At 40.9% G+C, this 23,338-nt stretch overlaps 1 protein-coding gene across 1 annotated transcript; it reads right to left on the reverse strand.

Annotated features, from left to right (window-relative positions):
- Positions 1 to 2,833: 2,833 nt before the first annotated feature.
- On the reverse strand, positions 2,834 to 12,026 carry st8sia3 (ST8 alpha-N-acetyl-neuraminide alpha-2,8-sialyltransferase 3). Its single transcript, XM_043675910.2, has 4 exons — positions 11,749 to 12,026; positions 6,023 to 6,145; positions 4,949 to 5,506; positions 2,834 to 3,129 (listed from the first exon to the last, which is right to left on the reverse strand). Exons 1-4 carry the CDS (start codon positions 11,925 to 11,927, stop codon positions 2,844 to 2,846), a joined length of 1,146 nt encoding a protein of 381 aa, XP_043531845.1. The 5' UTR covers positions 11,928 to 12,026; the 3' UTR covers positions 2,834 to 2,843.
- Between the last annotated feature and the right edge of the window lie 11,312 nt (positions 12,027 to 23,338).

Genomic DNA, 23,338 nt, shown 5'->3' on the forward strand with positions numbered 1-23,338 from the left:
ATGGATTTTCATGGAAAATAATCATTTGGTTTTCGTAATGAGAGGAATATAAATAGTGGAGTAGAATGTAGACTTGCTGGGTCCGGTCAAATGTCCAAAATAGCACTTATAAAATTCTTTGTAAATTTGGTATATGACACTAAGCATAATTAAGGCAAATATGTGAGGTAGAGGAAATATTCTAGTTTTAATAAATAGTTCCATATTATTGCTTTTGTTATTTGATATTATTTAATTTGCATGGCTTGTTCCGCGGGACGTATAAGAATGATTTTTTGAGCAGTTGGTCAAATATTTTTTAATAATACAGAAAAGGGGAAACTGTTCCTGGTTCGGGCATTCTGAAGGGTCACACATTCTGAAAGTTGGTGCGGGTGATTGTAGGCGGAAACCTTTTTAATGACATGGAAGTTTTAAAAATAAAGTTGATCAAATGACCGCGGTTGACTCAGTAGATCAAAAATTGAACTGAGGGAAAGGAATAGTCAGCATTGTTCCTCAACTCCCGCAGTGAGATTAACAGCAAGAGGAAATGTGTTGCAAAATAAATAAAATAATTAGGAGTCTAACTTTCCAAACTACATTAACCAACTTTGGAGGGGCGGTCAAACACAAGCCGGGCGCCTAAACGGGGAGTGGAAGTGCACGATTGAAATGTTCACAAATTGAATAATTCCTTCTATGTTGTGTGCATATTTAGAGTTCTACATAGAGAGGGATAGCGTAATTCGTACAACTAATTTATGGGGTAAAAACAATGACTGCAGATGCTGGAAACCAGATTCTGGATCAGTGGTGCTGGAAGAGCACAGTATCTCCTTGGATGCTCCTGAATTGCTGTGCTCTTTCAACTAACTTATGGCCTAAAGTTACATTAACGTTAACTACCTGTATCTTAATTATTTTATAGTTATATCATATTAACCCCCAAATGTCCAAATTCCGAATACATATGAAAGCATTCCCTTGTAATGTCTGTAGGTAGGCACAAATGTAAAAGCATTTATCTAAACAGGGTATTCCCTCCTTCATTTCCACATGGAGACAATGAAAGGCCTCGGTTTAGCCAATATGTGAACAGCGGCTCTAATTTTGCAACGACATCCCTCAGAGTTCCAACTCATTCGGGTAACGAATGATGCTTTCTAAATTTAAAGCACGCTATTCATTTCGGGGTAAACTCCTTGTGGTCTCACGGCAATCAGTGTATCGGGACTTTTCTAAATCAAATATATTAACCGGTTTATTTGCACGGGACTTCATGAGACCGAAGCCATGGAAACTGATGTGGAATGATCGGAACTTTTAAGCAAAGTAGAATTGTTCGTGAGATTGCAAACACAAAAGTTTTCTTTTTGGTAAACAAGTAAGTTTTTGTAATGTTTTCGAGGCGATATTACCATTAATGAGTACGCGCTGCTTTGTTCCAAACGTCTTTATATAGTTACCAACAAATGGTCACGCCACTGAAGCAAAATTCTCACAGAAGTTAATAAGTAATTTAGTATAGATGAACAATAGCAGGCATGAGAAAAAATATTTACAGAAAATAATCAATTAACTTCTTCAATTTTGCAATACAAGAGTGAAACCCCGGCTTTTACTTGGCGGCAGGGACATGGATCAACTAAACAAGCAAAAGAAAGTGTATTCAATATAACTTCGAAACTCATTTCTCTCCTCAAGCTCTAAAAGAAATAAAACAAGTCTATTTTTAAGTATCGGTACAAAAGTAGTACATTTACCGTCCATTTGATGGTTAAAAAACTGTTTGTGCCACGTACATACAAAAAGACTCGCATGTTCACTTTGACAACCGTACAAGATATTGTATATAAACAGACTTGAGAGATACCAAATGCTTTTCATTTATGGATATGCTTAAATAAACAATTCATTTGCAATCCTCTTTCATTGTATTTCTTACGAGACTGTCTTTCAGCGAAACTCTGCCAACTCTGCTTGTCGAGCCTGTAATGCTGGGACTGTTTTCATTGGTTATTAATTATTGCAGGTTTGCACTTCATTCTACGGGCAACTCGGTCTTTGAAATCAGACAGGATACTTGGAGCTCACTAGCTGTTTAATGCTAAAATGTAAGAAATTGACCTAAAAGTTCAATAACAAAAACAATCTCCATAAGTTGATTGTAATAACTCCCGTGCTGAGCACACCGAACATGCAGACTGTGGTTTTATGATGTTGGTACCATTGAATTAGGTTGATAGGCCGGATAACAAAAATACTCGAGCGAAATCACTGGAACATATTTTCCATGACTTTAATACTTTTCAACACATCTGGCAAAACTACCTGAGTGCCTTCAACATAGAGATATCTCACCTTACTTATTCAATGGTGGGATGTGGGCATCTCTGGCAAGGCCAGCATTTATTATCCATGTCTAATTCGATTAGGAGTCATTTTTAAAATACCGGGTTTAGAGAATTCTGTGACCTAGGCCGATCGTTACTATATCGGGAACGCCTAATATCGCCAGTCCGCGTTCAATCGCCACTGGCAGCTACAAAGCAGCTATTGCTGTTCGTGAGTTGACATCTATAAACAACTGCCAGAAGTTCAATATCTTTAAAGGTAACCACACCTCATCCCCAAATTCTGCTCTAATCGCTTGCGGCCAACATAAAATAAATGCTTTACTACCACAGTACACGAAAACTCATGAACACGTCAGTGGCACAGCTGTTGGAATTACTTTGAGCAATGTATCACGAAGCGTCGCCTATAGAGAGCTTAACGCATTGGGTACAAAACGCATTTGGAATCAAAAACTGAACAAAGAATGAAAACAAGGAATGACTTGGCACTTCAAAAGCATCCTATTAAGAGGCACAACGTGAGAGAGTCAGTTTAGTCAAGCCGTCATTGTGTAGCTTGAACAACAGCTTGAATTCTGCTGGTAGTTGATGTGACTCTTGCCATTTGGTTGTGAATTTTGTCCCCTTTTTGTCGTAGTAGTGATATGGCAATTCTTTTCCTGTGTTGGGATCCCAAGCGAAAGGCCAAAATCCGTACAAGTGGATCTCTTCGCAGATGGCCGACGCTAGTGTATACATCAGGATGCCTGTACTTAGACGCTTTGGGGATAGATGTTTGGTCTTCCAATATCTGTTCAACAATAGAGTAACAACAAAAAAAATGACAAAACGTCAATCATCCGTGGATTTTCTTTCATGAACAATACTTAATTCTCTTGGTAAATTTTAGTGTTCTATTTTTATTCCTTAGGCGTTTAATATTTGCTCTACCCTATCGCTTTATTTACTATCCTTGCATCTCTGTGACTTTTTTCCCACTCTTCTCCCTTTATTTTTTTTCCGAGCTTGTCTCCTATCTTCTGCATTCTTACATTCTCGATACTCCTTTCTGTTTGACTTTCTCTCATCCTGTCTGTTTTTATTTAAACACCTGTCACTCACGCCATTTCTTGTCGCATGTGAGAAAGTTGCAAATCTTTGACAACATTGTCGCTCATTCTTTGGATGAGTACCGTTGGCCTTCGTGTGTTCCTGAGGTGCAATGATCCAGATCTGGTGAAGGAGTGAAAGATGAAATCTGGGATTGGGACTGGGATTATATGGCTAAGAGAAGGAAATGAAAGCGTCTTGGAGAAATGTTTGTTCTTGTAAATAAAAATCAGCAGCTTACAAACGAATGTAGTCAGTTAATGATTTGACCACTTCACTTTTCTGAGGTAAATTTCTCCATGGTTTTAATGAAGATGGTATTCAGAATAGAAAAGGTGAGAAAATGCTCGGCAATATCTTAGTTTGTGGCCGGGAGACAAAGCGGACTTGCCCGTTTATCAGAGGTTGAACTGCAGGTATGTGAGTCCACTGGAGTGAATATAGAATGACTTTATAAGATGCACGGGTATTTGGACACAGCAAGAGGCTGAAGAGAATATTCCAAGACAGGCTAGAGCACGAGACTGAACAAGAAAAAGGATGAGCATGACCCGGGAGTCAGGGCTCCAGAACCATTCTATATAGATTGTGCAAAACAATGACGTGAAGTACCTGCTTTGCAAAATGCGGGACCAATCTAAACGACTGGCACGTTAAGTGCATTTTTGTGTGCACGCTTGTGACTATTTTTAGATTTTAAAAAATCAAATTGCATATTATGTTTTAAATTTCACTGTACAGAGCAAACGGTGCAGTGGGTAAGGGGCGATAATCATTTTGCTTCGGCCTTTAAATCCATCTCTGGGAGTTGTGGGGGAGGGGATAGCCGAAGTTCAGAATCTTGAGAATATAAGAGAAAATTAATCATATGGGCCGGGTGCTGGCAGGTGGGACTAGTTTGGGTTGGATTATCTGGTCGGCATGGACGGGTTGGACCGAAGGGTCTGTTTCCATGCTGTTTCCATCTCTATGACTCTAATATGACTCAAGAAAGCACAGAAACTGAACCAATCAGGAACAAGGCGGCGAATCAGCGAAAAAAAAATCAAAGGGGACAAATTAAATATACCTAAGAACTTTAAGTGGCATTCAGCTCCTCACCATTCGATAAGATCAACCCTCAACCCCACATTCTACCCACCTCAATATCCTTTGATTCTCTTAATCATTTGTTAGTCAAGAGTCAACCGACTTTTGTCTTAAAATACTCAACGGCCCTGCTTCCACTGCTCTCTGACAAGGAGTCCTACAGATTCAGGACCCTCAGAGGAAGACAGCGAGAACAATCTGCTCATCTCCATTTGTCATTACTAAGCCGAGTCCCCTAGTTCCAGACCCTGTCACAAGGAGAACCTGTCAAGCCTCAGTATCGCACATATGGCTCAAAATGAAAAATGGTCACAGCAATATTTCAATCACAAAGAAGGCAACTGAAGATTGACTAAATATAATGAAACATCCTGCGATTTCTTTTCGAAATTTCTGGTTAAAAAAAACCATCCTTGGCCACACATACTCACTTATTGACATGCTGCATTATGTTCCCAGGCCAAGCCAATTGGACCTTTAGTTGTGCTCTATACTCTATAAAAAAATCTACTAACGTTCTTGTCACCGGAGCGGAAGTGTGGAAGAAAAAGGCAGGGATCCAAAGAATGGCTCCATCGAGCTTTTTAAGATTCAGGAAAAACTTATTTCGATCCTGGATTGTTAATAGATTGTTGTAGTACTTTTCCAGGATGCTTGGGTTGAATGTCGTGAGATTCGTCTTTTTGCCAACATCTCTCTCAAAAGATTCAGTTGGGGCGAAATTGCAACGGAACACGAAATCTGTTTTATCGATATCAGCTCCACAATGGCTCCCGATTAGTATCCCACTGTTCCCAACCACCGCACATGTATTGTGGTGCATCTTTAATATAGGGGGCACGTCGGGGAGCAATGATCGAAAACTATTGCTGACTGAGAAAACGTATTTGTGGTTAGAGTAATCGTAGTGCAGCAACTGTCCTACTCGCACGTTTTTCTTAACCAAGGTGAAATTTTTATAAATGTCGACATAGCGACTGATGTCCTTCCTAAAACACACATACACACAAAGAGAACAAGTTAGTTCAGTTCATTCATGGTAATGAATGTGAATTCAGAGCACAGACCTCTAATAATGCAGTAAAAAAACTCAGTAGATTCAAAATGTAGTAAAAAAAAACGAATCAAAAAGAGCCGGTGGGAAGGGAAAACGTATCTTAAGTATTAAACAGATTCCCTTTGTGAATTTGCAACTTTAAAATATGCTTATTACCGATATTATAGTAAAATATCTCACTGGCACTCTTCACAGGCTATTGCTGGCAGTTCTTTCTAATGGTGATACCACTTTTGTTGTACATAATGCAAACCGCACTGTATCAGATTTTTGGTTTAATTTGAAAGCGCGAGGGCATGTGTGTGTTTGTGTGTATGTTTGTGTGGCGTGGGGGGGGAACAGGTAGCATGAAAAGATCAAAAAGTCAAAAAAACAGTTAAACAATGCAAGCAATGAATTACTTCCGGTATAGCCCCTTTGGAACTTCACGCCTTTCAGAGTGACTTGCCTTTGCTTTAAAAAGGATGTTGTGTTGAAAGTCCATTTCGCGGAGTTGGCACGAGTATTGTCACTAAGGCCACTTCCTGCTGGCAAAAAAGAAGGATCCAGAAATTTCCAAGAGAACTGTGACCTGCAGGGGAAAAAAAAAATCGCCAAGTTTTAATTCGAAGTCACCATTACTGTTGCCCGTTCAGTTTAACCGCTCGTGAACTGACAACACTCGATTCACAAAATACCTCATTTCGTTATGAACTTTTCAAGGATTGTTAAAAAAAGCTAAGCTATTAATAGGATTTATTTGATCATTTATGCTGGCGAGTGCAGAAATGCATGTTCGCAGCACCCTCCATCCCCCATGGAGCTATCCAAATGTAAATGAAAAACTGACACAAAGTTTAATATTAAGTTTATAATTAGGTTATAAGAGACAATTCTACAAATTGCTTGTTCAGAGGACTCAAGTACTCGAACTCACCTTCGGTATCACAGCAAATTATAATCAATCTTTCTTTGAAGTAACTTAAAAAGTACCCCTCATCCATGCTGTTTGGATAATAACTGTTTGGGCAATTTAGTTATTTCTGTCAGTTACTTTCATTTCCACCCCTCCCCAGGAGATATCTCCTTTAGATTTCCTCACTGACGTTCCATGTCTTTTCCCGGAGGGCGGAGTTGTACTCCACAGATTCCATTCTTCATCTCTCTAATGGATGACCCTGAGAACCCCCCCTGTAACTTTTCACAATGAAATACTCGTTAATTGAACATAAGAATAGAACGGGTTGCCAAACTCTTGCTCCGATTTGCATATTGATACTCCGCATGTCTTTGACTCTGCCAGTTAAACAGATTATCTTCAATATTTCAATTTTTACTGGCATGTTTTCAATGTACGAAGTTAAACCTATGTCACGTCACCTGGATTATTTCGCAACATTTTCAACTTTGGTGAATTTTTCATATTTTACTTTCACGGTGCAGCCTGCATCTCTCTTTATTTTTGTGAACTCAATGGGACAAATAGCCTCTTTCAGTGTTGTATGATTCTATGACTACTTTTCAGTTTACTTCCTTGATATCTCTGATCAATCTTGTGAGTTTCGTTTATGTAAATACTATCCGATGCCAGGCCAAATTGGACTTTCCACTTGCATATATGGTTGAGATGTTTTTAGCAGACTTGGATTTCACAGCCCTGCTGAGTATTCTGAAGGGTTAACTTCATTTACTTTTCTACATTGTCAAATCATTGACCTTTACCCTCCTCCTTCAGAGCCATTGTCCAGTCCACCATTCATTCTCTGATGACTAATTTCTGATCCATATTTATTCAGGCTTTTTTTTACTCTGTTCTAAGAATTACTCCAGATTCTCATATCTTGCAGCATTATTTACAATGTTACACATAATCTTTATATGGATTATTAGTTTTTGAAAGTTTAAGTAAATAATTTCCAGAGTTCCACTTCCTCCTTAATTTGTAGTTTAACCAGACGGGTTCTGGGGATTTATCAGTCAGGGTCACCCCTTCTAAATCTAGGCCAAATGTTTCTTCTTCTCATTCTGCTTCCCACGTGCTTCCCCATGCAATGCCTTTCACTGTCTGCTGATTTCTAACTGTAGGATTGTGGGTTTGCAGTGGCCAAGTCAGATTTGATCACTTTGCCTATATATGCAACAGATACAACAGATCTGATAATTTCTAGTTCTGAAACTTATTTAGTTACAATCATTTCTGGGCCTTTTTTCTGGTGTGCTCTTTTTATGATGCAGACCTTTGGAAATGTAAAAATGCTGACTTTAGAACCCAGGTTTTCTGCCTCCTGTACATGTACTGCATTACAAAAGAATACTACTTCACTGGCTGTCAACATTGTAGCATGTCATATGATTGTAAAATATGCTATATAATTGAAACCTCTTTTATGAAGGGCTTTTGGAGTCATAAATCACAGCAACAGATCCTTCATTCCAACTCATACAGACATCACAATCTGACCTAGTCCCATTTGCCAACATTTGGCCCATATCACTCTAAACCCTTCCTATATATGTGCCCATCCAGATGTCTTTTAAATGTTGTAATTGCATCAGCCTCCACCACTTCCTCTGGCAGCTCATTCCATACACACATCACCTACTGTGTAAAAAGGTTTTATTCGACAGATGATTTTTAAATCCTCCCCCTGACCTTAAATCTATGTCCTCTAGTTTTGGATTCCTCCACCCTAGGAAAAAGTTCTTGGCTATTTACCCTACCCATGACCCTCATGATTTTATAAACATCTATGAGGTCAGCACTCAATCTCTGATGCTCCAGGGAAAGAAGCCCCAGCCTATTCAGCCTCTCCCTATAGCTCAAACGGTCAAACTCTGGCAATATCCTTGTAACTCTGTCAAATTTAACAACATCCTTCCTCTAGAAAGGTGACCAGAAATGTAAACAGTATTTCAAAAGTGGCTTCACCAATGTCCTATACAGCAGCAACATGATATCCCAACTTCTATACTCAATGTTGTGACAAATGAAGGCGAGTATGCCAAACACCTTCTTCACCACCCTGTCTACTTGTCACTCCATTTTCAAGGAACTATGTGCCTGCATCCTTTGATCTCTTTGTTTAGCAACACTCCCCAGGGCCCTACCATTTACTGGTATGCCTTACCAAAGTACACCATCTCACATTTATCTAAATTAATCTCTGTCTGCCACTCTTTGGTCCATTGGCCCATTTGATCAAGGTCCACTTGTACTCTGAGATAATTTTTTTTACTGTCCTCTGCACTTGGCATCATCTGCAAATTTACTAATCATACCTCCTATATTCATACCCAAATCATTTAGATATATGATGAAAAGCAGTGAGCCTTGACGCGCACCACTCATCTCAGGTCTCCAGTCCAAAAAACATTCCTTCACTATCACCCTCTGTCTCCTATCTTCAAGTCAATTTTGTATCCAAGTAGCTAGCTTCCTCTGGATCCCATGTCTTAGAGTCATAGAGATGTGCTGCATGGAAACAGACCCTTCAGTCCAACCCGTCCAGATATCCCAACCCAATCTAGTTCCACCTGCCAGCACCCGGCCCATATCCCTCCAAACTCTTCCTATTCATACACCCATCCAAATGCCTCTTAAATTTTGCAATTGTACCAGCCTCCACCACTTCCTCTGGCAGCTCATTCCATACACGTACCACCCTCTGTGTGAAAAAGTTGCCCCTTAGGTCTCTTTTATGTCTTTCCTCTCTCACTTTAAATCTATGTCTTCTAGTATTGAATTCATCAACCCCAGGGAAAAGACTTTGTCTATTTATCATATCCATGCCCTTCATAATTTTGTAAACCTCTATAAGGTCACCCCTCAGCCTCCAATGCTCCAGGGAAAACAGCCCCAGCCTACTCAGCCTCTCCCTATAGCTCAAATCCTCCAATCCTGGCAACATCCTTGTAAATATTTTGTGAACCCCTTCAAGTTTCACAATATCTTTCCAATAGGAAGGAGACCAGAATTGCATACAATATTCCAACAGTGGCCTAACCAATGTCCTGTACAGCCGCAACATGACCTCCCAACTCCTGTACTCAACACTCTTGACATTTAAAGGAAAGCATACCAAATGCCTTCTTCACTATCCTATCTACCTGTGACTCCACTTTCAAGGAGCTATGAACCTGCACTCCAAGGTCTCTTTGTTCAGCAACACTCCCTATGACCTTACCATTAAGTGTATAAGTCCTGCTAAGATTTGCTTTCCCAAAATACAGCACCTCACATTTATCTGAATTAAAATCCACCTGCCACTTCTCAGCCCATTGGCCCATCTGGTCAAGATCCTGTTGTACTCTGAGGTAACCCTCTTTGCTGTCCACCACACCTCCAATTTTGGTGTCATCTGCAAACTTACTAACTGTACCTCTTATGCATCCAAATCATTTATATAAATGACAAAAAGTAAAGGATCTAGCACCGATCCTAACTAACCAGTCTACCATGCATACATGAAGTGTATGGTGATCAGACTAGTTAAATTTATTTAGTTAATTTAATAAAAATGGATTATCCATTATCAAATGCACTTCTACTTTTGACAATGACCAATACAGCTTACTATTTATTCTGCTAATTGAATTGTTCATTTTAAATTTGTTTGATTTACACTAAATTACTATGCTGGCTTTGTTAAACATTTGTCTCTGGTTGGATATTTCCCCTTTTATTAAATGCAATAAGGCTTATTGCTATAATTCTGGTGCCGTCTACATACCGGTTTCCCTGCCCCCTCTGCGCTGTCAGGACATTAGGCCTTAAGCTTAGGAATGCTGCATACAAAACTTTTCCCATTAAAGAAGCTCCTTAGGTCGCACTTCATTGGCCCAGCTTTGAGATACCCATTCAAACGTCTCTTTTGTCTGCACACCATTTGTTTTTCTGATTATTCTGTGAATAGGTTTGGAAGGTTTGACTGTATTAAAGGGGCTATGTAAATGCAAAATACGGCGTGTCCCAATGAGCCTTCACTTTCGATCAGCACCATGGAATTAATGCATTGGACAAATATTCATAGCGTATTTGAAAAGTTGCACCACATCATCTCAGTTCCAGCAGTTGTAAGAGAACCAACGCCTGTATTACAGGAACTTTTAGAGCGAATTTTCCTTGATATTCATGTACACTGTGGTGATTGGCACAAAGCTGTGCTGATTATCTGAGCTCTTTAAAACAAATCCGCGTTGTGTTAATAGGTCTCAGGTCAGGAGTGTCATCATTAATTCCTGAATGGTTCCCAGACAACTGATAGACAGACGCTACAAAAAATAAATCAATTAAAATCAGATTCCTTATGTAAAGGAACTTGCACATTTGTTTATTATGTGCCCGAACAATGTTCTCGATTTCTGTTTTAAATTTTAATGTTTTGCACAAATTCTTCCAACTGGGTGAGTGCTGCCTGCAAATGCAGCCTTAAGGCAATAACAACAACAAACATGTTATTTATTTTACGAGTACAGCATTGGGAATATCTGTCCTTATGACCAACAGTTACAATTAATATGGACGCACAAACAACTGCAACATTTCCGACTGAAGCATTTAGCTATCCTCTCCCTCTGAAATGAGGGATGATTGTTCTGTGGGACCCCTGTAGGCCTCGGCAGTCAGGGAGACTGATAGACCACTGCGTGTGTCCAGCCACGATACCACAGCCCCGCTGTATATTAGTCACTAAAGGAGTACAATCCGTAAACGTCTGGTCTAGTGGCCCCATCCCCCCGAAATATTCCATTCCTTTAACCCCCATCCCCGGCCCTCCTCCCAACCCCAACCTGTACTTTTACATGGAACAAGGCGGGGGTGGGCTGTGGATAAAACATACCGTCGGTTAAACCGTGATGCCTGGAGAGGGGCTGTGTTGATGGGGGAAGGGGAGTTAGAGTGCACAGAAAGATTGAACATGTCAGAGAGATGCTCTGCGTCCGCAGTGATGCACGGATCTGCGTGCTTCTTTCAAACAATACCATTACTACTTTGTGAAAATAAAACAGAATGCAGTTGTTTTATTGGAGCTATTTGAAGTTTAATCCAGTGGTTAATCGATTGGAAAGCAAAGCGGGTACCGGGGCCGCAAACTGATTAGACCGTCTAATTTTGCATGGATCCTGTTGATTTCGATCAAAGGCTTTCTATATATAAACATATAAAAGAAATGTTTTTATCCCCCCTCGACTTACCGAAATCCACTGTGTAACATATAGAGCCTAGGGCCGGCTGAACCTAGATATCGTGGGGTGGCGAAGAGGTTATCCTTTTTCAGTGAGACATAGCTGATCAGCGATAAAATAAGCAGAGCGACGCTTAACATCACCAAACCCAGCACACTCGCCATACGAACCATCCTGCAGATCCTCATAGTGCAACGCCTCAACAATAAAACGAGAGCAGGCCCATATCTGTTCGCTTATCTTAACAAGAGAAGGAGGGGGAAGAAAAAGAGAAAAGTAAGTCGGTTATATTGACAATGTATTGTGCTGCTTTATATGTGAAATAAAAATGGACGGAGTCAAAATTCTGCAATGCAGAAATGGTAGGTGGTTGCGTTGGTGATACGTCGCGTTGCTCTGTGAAACCCCCCACAACTCCACATACACACTGCACCGGCGCTGCTTCCATCCATTCCCCGGCTGCAGGCTAAATGTGACTGGAATAGTCTCCCTCTATTTACCCGACAAGCTTAAGGTTTTTATTAATGAACTCTTAGAAAATGCTTAGCATTTCAGTTCTGAATAAAAGAGCAGGGAAGTTATATGTTGTAACTTGAATTACAGTGGCTGCATTAAAAAAATAGAACTGTTGCATATGGAAGAAATATATATTTCGGTTTGGAAGGGGACAAATGAATAGGCAAAGTTAAGCAAATAGGCTTGTAAAACAAAACGTCCGGAGGCAACACTTAAGGAAATGGGCAAGCAGGTGGCAGATGCAGTTGAAGCCAAGTGTAAGCTGGTAAGCTAATCTATCAAGGAGAGCAGGAAATGAATGAGTGTATATTTTCATTAAAAAAAGGTTAATGGTGTGGAGCAAAAGACAAACTCAAAGTGTCATTGTTCTGAAGAAGAGTAATCAGGCCTGAAATCTTAACTCGGATTTCTTTTCACAGATGCTGCCAGACACGTTGAACTTTTCCAGCAACTTCTGTGTTTGTTTCTGATCTAGAGCATCTGCAGTTCTTTTGGTTTTTTTGAAGTATTCATGTCCATCTCTGCCCCAGGTCATCTGTTGTCCAGTCTCTCATCCATGATCATTTTACCTCTAGACATGACTATTCCAATAGAGACAAAACAAAAACTGCAGATGCTGGAATCCAAAGTAGACAGGCAGGAGGCTGGAAGAATACAGCAAGCCAGGCAGCTGGATTCGTTCCTCCAATTAACCAAACAGGTTGTATGCTCTACCTGTCAACACCTATCCCCACTTCACCACCCTACTCCCATCACCGCTTTTATCCACAGTTCCCCCTTACACCCACCCCCAGTCCTGAAGAAGGGTTACATCTGAAATGTTGACTTTTCCACCTCCTGATTGTTCCTGGCTTGCTGTGTTCTTCCAGACTCATGACTATTCCAATGGCCGCCTTACTGGTATCCAATTTTCCATGTTCCAGTAACTCAAGCTCAGCTAAAATTCTGCTGCCTGTATTCTCTCATGAAGAAACTTCCATTCACATATCATCTCATGTTCCCTGATCTGCGTTGTCTCCCAGTCCAGGAATGCCTCAATTTTAAAACTGCAGCTCTTGATTTAAATTCCTCCATGGCCTCAGTCCTTCCTTATCCTCCCCTAATCCTCTGAGAACTTTGCATTTTCTACAACTCAGACATCTTGCCCATCTCCTAGTTATTTTCCCCAGCCATTAGCAACCATGCCTTCAGTAATCAGCATCTATTAGAGAAACTGTCGATTCCCAGCTATACTTAGCTGTTCAAGGGCCACCACGTGGATAATGTGTTGAGTAACAAAGTGGCAGCCGGCTGCATATCCCTCTGCAAAAGACAACAATTCAGTCATGCTGCAAACAATTCAAAAAACCACCATAACCCCAGTTAATATTTCAGACAGGACTACTAATCATATTTCATTTCTGTTGAAGGGACATTGAAACTTTCTATAAGACTGAGGATCATAAATTAATGTTAGTTACATCAGCCTCACCACTCAGACAATGAATAGAAATTATGGCAAATTTTGATCGTTATCAAAAATGATCTTCCAACCTCATGGAAAATATTCCATTCATATCGCATACCTGATGATACCAAAGAAAAATAACATGTAAAACATTTTTTCTAACAAAGACTCTAAATGTACAGTAGGATGTCATGATTATGGGGGTGGGGGAGGAAGGTGATGTTTTGTAATGATGTCATCAGACTAGTAATCTGCGGGTCAGTCTAATGCTTCTGGAATCATCAGTTCAACTCTCACCATTGCACCTGGTGGAATTTAAATGCTATAAATGATGCTGGAATGGAAAGCTGCTCTCAGTGATGGTGACCATGCATCAATCTATTTTTTGGAAAAAAAATGCCCACATTTGGGGAAGGAAATCCTGCCCCAGTTGTAACTCCAGACACACAACAGTTGATTCTAAACTGCCCTATGACTAATGGAGTAGTAAGCCAAATGGTTGAAGGGCAATAAGAGATACCCACATGCCAGTAAGCAATTAAAAAAAAAATTCCTACTTCCCTCTAGATGTGTGCACACAATCTCCCTGAATTGCACTTTCAACTCCAAATTCTTCTTCATTAGTAGGTCATGATACTAGCCTATGCATTGCGCTCACTAATTCAATAGTAGCACAAATGCGCTATTTCTAGACAAGTAATCAATCTGTCTTTATTTCTTCATTATATGATGCTGTTTCTATGTAACACCTGACAACAATAATAATAGAGGAGACAGAAATGCTATCTAATCCTCACACCCAAATGTCATAACAACAATTTTTAAAGTGTATAATAATCCTTCTAGACAATCAGCATATTTAAAAAAAAACTAACATGAAGATTGTGGCTTCGAAACCCAATTGTACCATTTCAGGCATGGGGGAGATGGGGCATGTGCAGCATTTGTTGTAGCCTGTCTGTAGGAGCATGGACAGCTTATGCTACTTTCATATGGTAAGTATGTAAGTTAGCTTGCTGAGCTGAAAGGGTTGTTTTCAAATGTTTTGTCACCTTGACTAGGTAACATAATCAATGAGAATCTCCAGTGAAGCGCTGGTGGTTTGGCCCGCCTCTCTATTTCTTGATTTCTTAAGGTGGGTGATATCATTTCTGACTCCTTTTTCAAGGGAAGGTAGATGGGATCTAAGTTGATGTCATTATTGATGGAGTTCTGGTTAGAATGCCATGCCTCTAAGAATTCTCGTGTGTGTCTTTGTTTCGCCTGTATTAGGATGTGTGTATTCTTTGTCTGTATGTATAGAAATTAGTGATAGTCAGTCATGTCTTTTGGTGGCTAGTTGGTGTTCGTGTATCTTGGTGGTAAGTTTTCTGCAAGTTTGTCCAATGTAGCTTTTTTAATGGTATTTGTGCCACTTGACCACAGCTGTGTACACTGAAGACAATACTATCCATTCCCTGTAAAGGAAGGGCCACGAGTATTAGAAAATAGGTTGGTTGTGGTGAAGGCAACCCATTTTATGACAGGATCTGAGGTGGTGGGGTAGGTAATAGGCATGAAAGGAGATGTTCATGCTCTGGAGTTGTTAAACCTAATCATAAACAGAAATTGGTCGAAAATCTCAGCATGTCTGGCAGAATCTGTGGAGAGAAGGGTTGTTCTTGTTCCTGAACCCTTGTTCTGAAGAAGGGTCACTGGACATGATATGTTAACTCTGATTTATCTCCACAGATGCCACTAGACTTGCTAAGACTTCTTTTTATTTCAGATTTCCAGTACCCGCAGTTCTTTCAGTTTTTTTGTTAAACTCAATGTTGAATCCTGAAGGCAGTAAATCACTGCTTCATTTAGACACCTCCTCTCCTTCCTCACCATCCAAGGCCCCAGCTACAGCTTCAAAAGAAGCAGTGATTTACCTGCACTTCAGTCAATCTGGTTTACTGTATTTGCTGCTCACAATGCAGTCTCCTGTACAATGGGGGGATGAAACACAGATTAGGCGACCATTTTGCGGAACATAGACTTTCTGTGGGTAAACATGCTTCCAGTTGCTTGCCTTTTCAAAACACTATGTTTCCATGTCAACAGTTCTGTCTCAGGTCTGTTGCAGTGCTTTAGTGAAGCTCAACACAAACCAAAAGAACAACATCTCATCTTCCATTTAGAAACCTTACAGCCTTCAGGACTCTATATCGTGTTTCATAATTTCAGAGCATGAATACCACCTTCCATGTCTGTTACCCACTTGCGCAGTCCCTGATCCTGTCATGAATTGCGTTGCTTTCAGCACAGCCCAGCTATTTTCAACTACTTGTAGTCCCTATGATAACCTATGGAGCTTCTCTTCTTCCTTGGTTTAATATCAATGATCCCTTTGTCTGCCTACCTCTTTGTTCTTTCTCTGGGCTCCTTCTCCACCCCGCCACTCAGTCCTTCCCATAACACCCGATCATCAGCACAAATATGACCTTTATCCTAGCTGCATTCAGTTCTGAAGAAGGGTCACTGGATTAAAACATTAACTCTGCTTTCTCTCCACAGATGCTGCTGGATCAGATTTGCGTTGGAAATTGTCTCTTCATGCTCACCCATTATTACAACTCTCCCTTACACACAACTTATATGTCACATACTACCTGTTGTCCCACCATGAAAGCCAGAAAACACTCCTGACAAAACACTAATTAATATATCTCTTGACTCTTGCAGGAAAAGTTGTGGTGGATGTCAGGTAGCAGACTGGAGGGTTGTGTTGGTCATCATTATAAGCAGTTCAGTCAATGTTATGGTGATGTTATATAGGGTTTTCTCAATAATTCCTGTTGCTTTCTCATTTCTCTTTCTCAACCACATTATATGGTAAATGCCAGATTCTTACAACCTGACTTTTCTCTACCTTGCTGAAAAATGTGTTGCTGGAAAAGCGCAGCAGGTCAGGCAGCATCCAAGGAGCAGGAGAATCGATGTTTCGGCCATAAGGATTCCTGAAGAAGGGCTTATGCCCGAAACGTCGATTCTCCTGCTCCTTGGATGCTGCCTGACCTGCTGCGCTTTTCCAGCAACACATTTTTCAGCTCTGATCTCCAGCATCTGCAGCCCTCACTTTCTCCTAGTTGATTTTTCTCTACCTTGTCTTCCTTGATTTAAGAAGATTAATCCTTTCCCATCTACTTAGTACAGATGCTAAGAATATATAAACCTTTGTGTCAGTCAAAGGAAAAGAGGCAAAGGTTTCGGAAAATATCACATCATATGTTTTGGTTCTTGCAAGCACTAACTCAGATATTAGTAATATATAGAATTTATTCACAAGGTTAAAGGAGTTATTATCTGAATGGGTCTAACTGGGTACCTAGCTAGCAGCTGAGAAATAGGACATCACAGATGCCAGCTTAGTTATAACTCTAATGTTAAAGGCAGAGAGGAGGCACTAATTGAGATCAAAAGATGGAGACATTATCATGACATGTGACATATCAAAGATATGGAAGTTTGAATCTTGAAAGTACAATTACAAATGCCTTGAGAGCAAGATTTTCCATGGTATGTAGAGGGAGACAGAGATATATTAAAGACTACAAGTGTCACTGATCAAGACCACTTCCTTTTGTCCATCTTTGATGCCCTTGCCTACAGTAAATTATTTTCTTACACCTTGGTGATTTCCTCTGGACTAAGCACCATCTTCACAATTTTAAGTATGTGGAATGCAGTTCAGTGTTTGTATACTGCTCAACTAATTTATAAATTGACTGCAAGATCTAATTGGACCACTAAGGGGATTAAGTATCCTCTGCCATACCTTGTCATTATTTAAGACCATAAGTCATAGGAGCAGAAGGAAGCCATTTGGTCCATCAGGTTTGTTCTGCCATTCAATGCTGATCTGATAATTCTCAACTCAACTGTTTCTGCCTTTCCCAATCATCCTTTATTCCCTCACTGATTAAACATTTGTTTATCTCAATCTTGAAAATACTAACTGACCTAAGCTCTATTGCCCTCTGTGGTGAAGAACTCAATAGATTGACTACAAGCTGAGAGAAGAAATTTCTTCGTATCACTGTTCTAATGGGTAATCCCTCACTCTGACATTAGCCCACTGGACCCAGACTGTCCCAAAAGAAGAAACAACCTCTCTATGTCTACCTTGTCACGCTGCTAAGAATCTTATACCTCTCATTCTTCTAAACTCCATTGAGTACAGCCTAAACTATTCAACTCTCCTCATAAAACAATCCCTCTGTACTTGGGATTAAGCTAGAGAACTTGCCCTGGACTGCCACTCCATCTCCTAATGCTGCCTGCCTTGCTGTCTTCTTCCAGCCTCCTGCCTGTCTACTTTGGATTTCAGCATCAGGTTTTTTTGTCTCTGCACTGCCTCTAATGCAAGTATATATTTTCTTGTGTCTTGTAACTAGTGTCTTGTATCGTTTTAGCCAGACTTCTCTCATTTAAATCTGGGAAAACAAAATGACAAAGCTTCTCCTTAAACCCCTTTCTCCTGTCTTATAACCTCAAACACGTAGTGCAAGGAGTTCATGAAATATTTTTAAAGGACTCATATTACTCTTCACTACCATTCATTTCTAACATGATTGCAAAAAAATTGTGTCGAATTTGATTTCCATTGCAAGTTTATTTTCACTTTTCATGTTGGCCAACCTTACTGTCATTTTTGTCTTCCTCTGGTGATCCCCAAGGATCTATCCTCGAGCATCTTTTCTTGCATATTCATGTGCATCTAAAAGATGTAGCTTCAATTTTCATATGTTTGCTTGAGAAAATCATCAAATCATGGAATGGTTAAATTACAGAAAGGGACTATTTTGTCTATTGTATACATACATGCCATTTTTAGGACAAATCAGTGAGCCCCATTCTCCTGCTTTCCCATAGACTTCCAAATGTTTTTCATTTCAAATGCTGATCTAATTCTGTTCTTGAAAACCAATTATCTCTGCCTTCATCATATTCACAGACAGTGTATTTCCAATCCTAACCAATTGCTGTACAAGACTTTGGCCATTTTGGTTCCTTGGCAAACTACCTTAAATCAATGTCTTCTAAGTTTCAACAACAGTTTCTCTCTTATTATTGTCCGGATCTCTCATAATTTTTAAAATTTCTATAAAATCCTTCCTTAATTTTCTTGCCTTTAAAGGAGAAAAATCACAGCATCTCCAATCAATCAATTCATTTGAAGTCCTTCACCTTTGGAACTAGTTTTGTAAATCTCCTTAGCATTCTTTTTAAAACCTTTGAATCCTTCCTTAAATTTGTGATTCAAATTTAGATACACGATTTCAGTTGAAGTTAAAGCATTGCTTTTTAAAATGTTGATTACAATGTCCTTGCTTTGGTACTCCAAGCTTCTATTTATCAGTGGTACCTTGCACGAACATGTTATATAAACAATAAAAAGCCTTATTTTCATCATTAAATTAAGCCTTCAGTTTTTAAAGCATAATTTTTTAAGAACTTAATTAAACCATTATGCTTGGCTGAGAGCCCAGACTCCCATAAAAAATCTTAATGTGGAAAGAAAGGAAAATTTTGTCTGATTAACGGCTTAATAATTTTATAACAAACTTTTTAAATGTGATTTGTTTTGTCAATGATTTGATGCTTATTTTCATAAGATAAAGACATGTCAAGTGCTTATATTATTGAATTACAACTTACATTATTGATACTGTAAAGGTCCAGTTGATTGACATTATTATAGCATTTTACTAACAGTAATTATTTGTTAAAGAAAATCCTAAATGGCAGCTTCTCACATGGCATTGCTACTTTAGGGTTCATTGATTCTATACAGCATGTATATACTGGAGAAATTGACAGGAAAATGCCATGAGTTGACATGGGGAATACAAGGAGCCATTTGGAAAGTTGGAAATGGTGAGCATGAGAGGTCATTAAAGATCTAAAAGTTAGTTAGGGGGACCCGAATTGACATGGGAGAAACATTGACAAAACTACTTGACTTTAACTTACAAAAGGTCCGTTAATCCAAATTATAGTTCACAACTCATGAGTCATGGAGAAGATGAAATGACTCCATGAAAATGACACGACTATAGAAGATGCCTATGGAAGTGGCTGGGTTAGAAGTACATCTGTTTGTGCTACTAATTCTTGGAGGCATCAGGAATAGGTATGGTGATTCAAGAAGAGGATTTCATCCATCAGTTTTAAATCCCACCTAACTGCATTCTGAAAAAGTTGGAGGCTCAAAATCTGGGCCATAGTCTTTGTCATCTAATACAAGAGTTCTGAGTAAAGAGTATTGGAGGTAATAGGCTCAAACAGCCAGTGCAGTCTCAACCACCTACTAACAGCAGTGCTGGAAATGTTTCATGACTTCATTAAGGGGAGGTGGAGGTATACTGATAATGTCACAAGTCGAGAGTGTTGTTCTGGAAAAGCACAGCAGGTCAGGCAGCATCCAAGGAGCAGGAGAATTGATGTTTCGGACATAAACCCCTTCATCAATTCTGATGAAGGGTTTATACCTGAAACATTGATTTTCCTGCTCCTCAGATGTTGCCTGACCTGTTGTGCTTTTCCAGCACCACAGTCCTGCCTCTGATCTCCAGCATCTGCAATCCTAACTTTCCCCTGTCACGAGTCCAATAATCCAGAATGCCAGGTTAATGTTCTGGGGATCCAGGTATGAGTCTCAGAATGGCAGATGGGGGTAAAATTTGAGTTCAGTCAAATGAACTACAACAATAATACTTTTTAGGGAAGGAAAGCTGCCATATATGGACTAGTCTATATGTGACTCCTGGTGTAGGAGAAAGTGAGGACTGCAGATGCTGGAGGATCAGAGTTGAAAGGTGTGGCACTGAAAAATATAGCAGGTCAGACAGCATCCAAGGAGCAGGAGAGTCAACATTTTCAGCATAAGCCCATCATTAGGAATGTGGAGAGGGAAAGGGGCTGAGAGATAAATGGAGGGGCAGGGCTGGGGGCAAGGTGGCTGGGAAGGTAATAGGTAGATGCAGGTGGGAAGAAATTGTGATAGTTTGAGGGGGAGGGTGGAGCAGATAGGTAGGAAAGAAGATGGACAGGTAGGCCAGGTCAAGAGGGTGGTGTCAGGTTGGACGGTTGGAACTGGGATGAGGTGGGGGGAGGGAGATTTGAAAATTAATGAAGTCAATGTTGATCCCATGTGTTTGAAGGGTCCCAAGGTGGAAGATGAGGCGTTCTTCCTCCAGTCATCGGGTGGCTTGGATTTGGTGATGGTGGAGGCCCAGGACTTGCATGCCCTCAGGGGAGTGTAAGGGGAAGTTGAAGTGGTCGACCACAGGGCGGTGGGCTTGTTTGGTGTGTGTCCCAGATATATTCCCTGAAACGTTCCATGAGTTGGTGTCCTGTCTCCCTGAGGTCAAGAACTTCTCCTTCAAATCCTCCCACTTCCTTCAGACCCATGGGTAGTCATGGGTACCCGCATGGGTCCCAGCTATGCCTGCCTCTTTGTTGGATACGTGGAACAGTCCATCTTTCGTAGTTATTGGCACCATTCTCCACCTTTTCCTCGGTTACACTGATGACTGTATCGGCGCCATCCCATGCTCCCATGGGGATGTTGAACAGTTCATCAACTTCACGAACACAAACCTAGACCATCTCAGATACCTCCCTCCCCTTCCTGGACCTGTCCGTCTCGATCTCTGGTGACCAATGCAACATGGACATGTATTTGAAACTCACCGACTCCCACAGCTACCTTGACTATACCTCCTTCCAGCCCTGTAAAAAAAAATCTCTTACTCCCAATTCCTCCGCCTCTGCTATATCTGCTCCCAGGAGGAGCAATTCCATCCCAGATGGCCTCCTATTTCAAGGACTGCAATTTTTCCTCCCACTTGATCAACAATACCTTCCAGCGTATCCCCTCCACTTCCTGTACCTCCGCCATTGAACCCCACCCCTCCAACCGCAGCAAGGATAGAACCCCCTGGTCCCCACCTTTCATCCGACTAATCTCTGGATACAGCGCATTATCATCTGCCAGTTCCGCCACCTACAATGAGACCCCACCACCAGAGATATATTTCCATCTCCAACCCTATCTGCATTCCACAGAGACCATTCCCTCCTTGACTCCCTCGTTAGGTCCATGCCCCCCACCAACCTACCGTCCACTCCTGGGACCTACCCATGCCGCCGCAATAGGTGTAAAACCTGTGCCTACACCACCCCCCCCCCCTCACCTCTGTCCAAGGCCCCAAAGGATCCTTCCAATCTGACAGATTTACCTGCACCTCCAAACACCTCATCTACGTGTCCATTGTTCCCAATGTGGTCACCTCTACATTGGGGTGACAGGACCCCAACTTGTGGAATGTTTCAGTAAACATTTCTGGGACACACGCACCAAACAACCCCACTGTCCTGTGGCCAACCTCTTCAAAGCCTCCCCACACTCCTCCAAGGACATACAAGTCCTGTGCCTCCTCCATTGCCAAATCCAAGCCACCCAACAACTGGAGGAAGAACGCCTCATCTCCTGCCTTGGGACCCTTCAACTACACGGCTTCAACATCGAATTCACCAGTTTCCTCATCTCCCCTCCCCCACCTCATCCCAGATCCAGCTCTCCAACTCGGTACTGCCCTCTTGACCTATCTTACCTGCCCATCTTCCTTTGCACCTATCTGCTCCACCCTCCCCTCTGACCTATCACAATAACGCCTCTTATCTGCATCTACTTATTGCCTTCCCAGCTACTATCCCCCCGTCTCAACCCCACCCTCCTATTTATCTCAGCACCCCCCCCCCACCAACATTCCTGATGAAGGGCATATGCCCGAAAAGTTGACTCTCCTGCTTGTCAGATGCTGTCTGACCAACACCACACTTTTTGAATGCGACTCCTGACCCACAGCAAATGGGCAACTCTTAACTATCTTCTGGATAATTAGGAATAAATGCTGGCCGAGCCCATGAATGAATTAATAAAAGAGTTTCAAAGGTAAGTGAAGGCAAATGCATCCTTACAGAGTGTGCAAACATTGAAACAATGTGCCCCCTGGCAGGTTGCTTTTCTTGTTGTGCCTCTGTGCTCCATATCCCTTTAGACTCCTCTCAACTAACCTCAATCAATACCTGGTCGTTCAACCTTCCCCAAAGCAGCAGCCACTTACTCGCAGTCCAGCACATATGCTATCTCACCTGCAGGACATTCAGGAATCCGAAGATACTTATTTTTCACTCAAGGATAAATTCACTGGGAACTTAATTCCTGCAAGATAGCCTTTTAATGACACACAGACACTTGCAAAAGCTTGAGAAAGCTTGTCCTGCCTCTTTGTAACTGTTGACTTTGGGCCTTAAGCACAATTCAATTCCACAGCAAATTCTCAAGAGCTTCGCGAGCTTCTGTCCTCTAGTCCAGTTGAGGCAAAACTATGGTTATATAAAGATTAATTGTAGCTTTCTTGCCCATGCATTCTATGGTTCTGTTTATAAAGCCCAGAATCCATTATCCATTTTTAACAACTTTCTCAACACCACCCTCCAGCTTCAGTAATTTGTGCGCATATACCCTTGATTTAAAACTTGTGCACTTTATTTATATTGCTTCTCCTCATTCTTTCAACCAAAATGATTTATTACTTTAAA

The sequence above is a fragment of the Chiloscyllium plagiosum genome, unplaced genomic scaffold (assembly GCF_037043375.1).
Source record: "Chiloscyllium plagiosum isolate Xiang-an unplaced genomic scaffold, Cpla_swu_hap1 HiC_scaffold_1, whole genome shotgun sequence".
In the NCBI taxonomy this organism is placed as follows: domain Eukaryota; kingdom Metazoa; phylum Chordata; class Chondrichthyes; order Orectolobiformes; family Hemiscylliidae; genus Chiloscyllium; species Chiloscyllium plagiosum.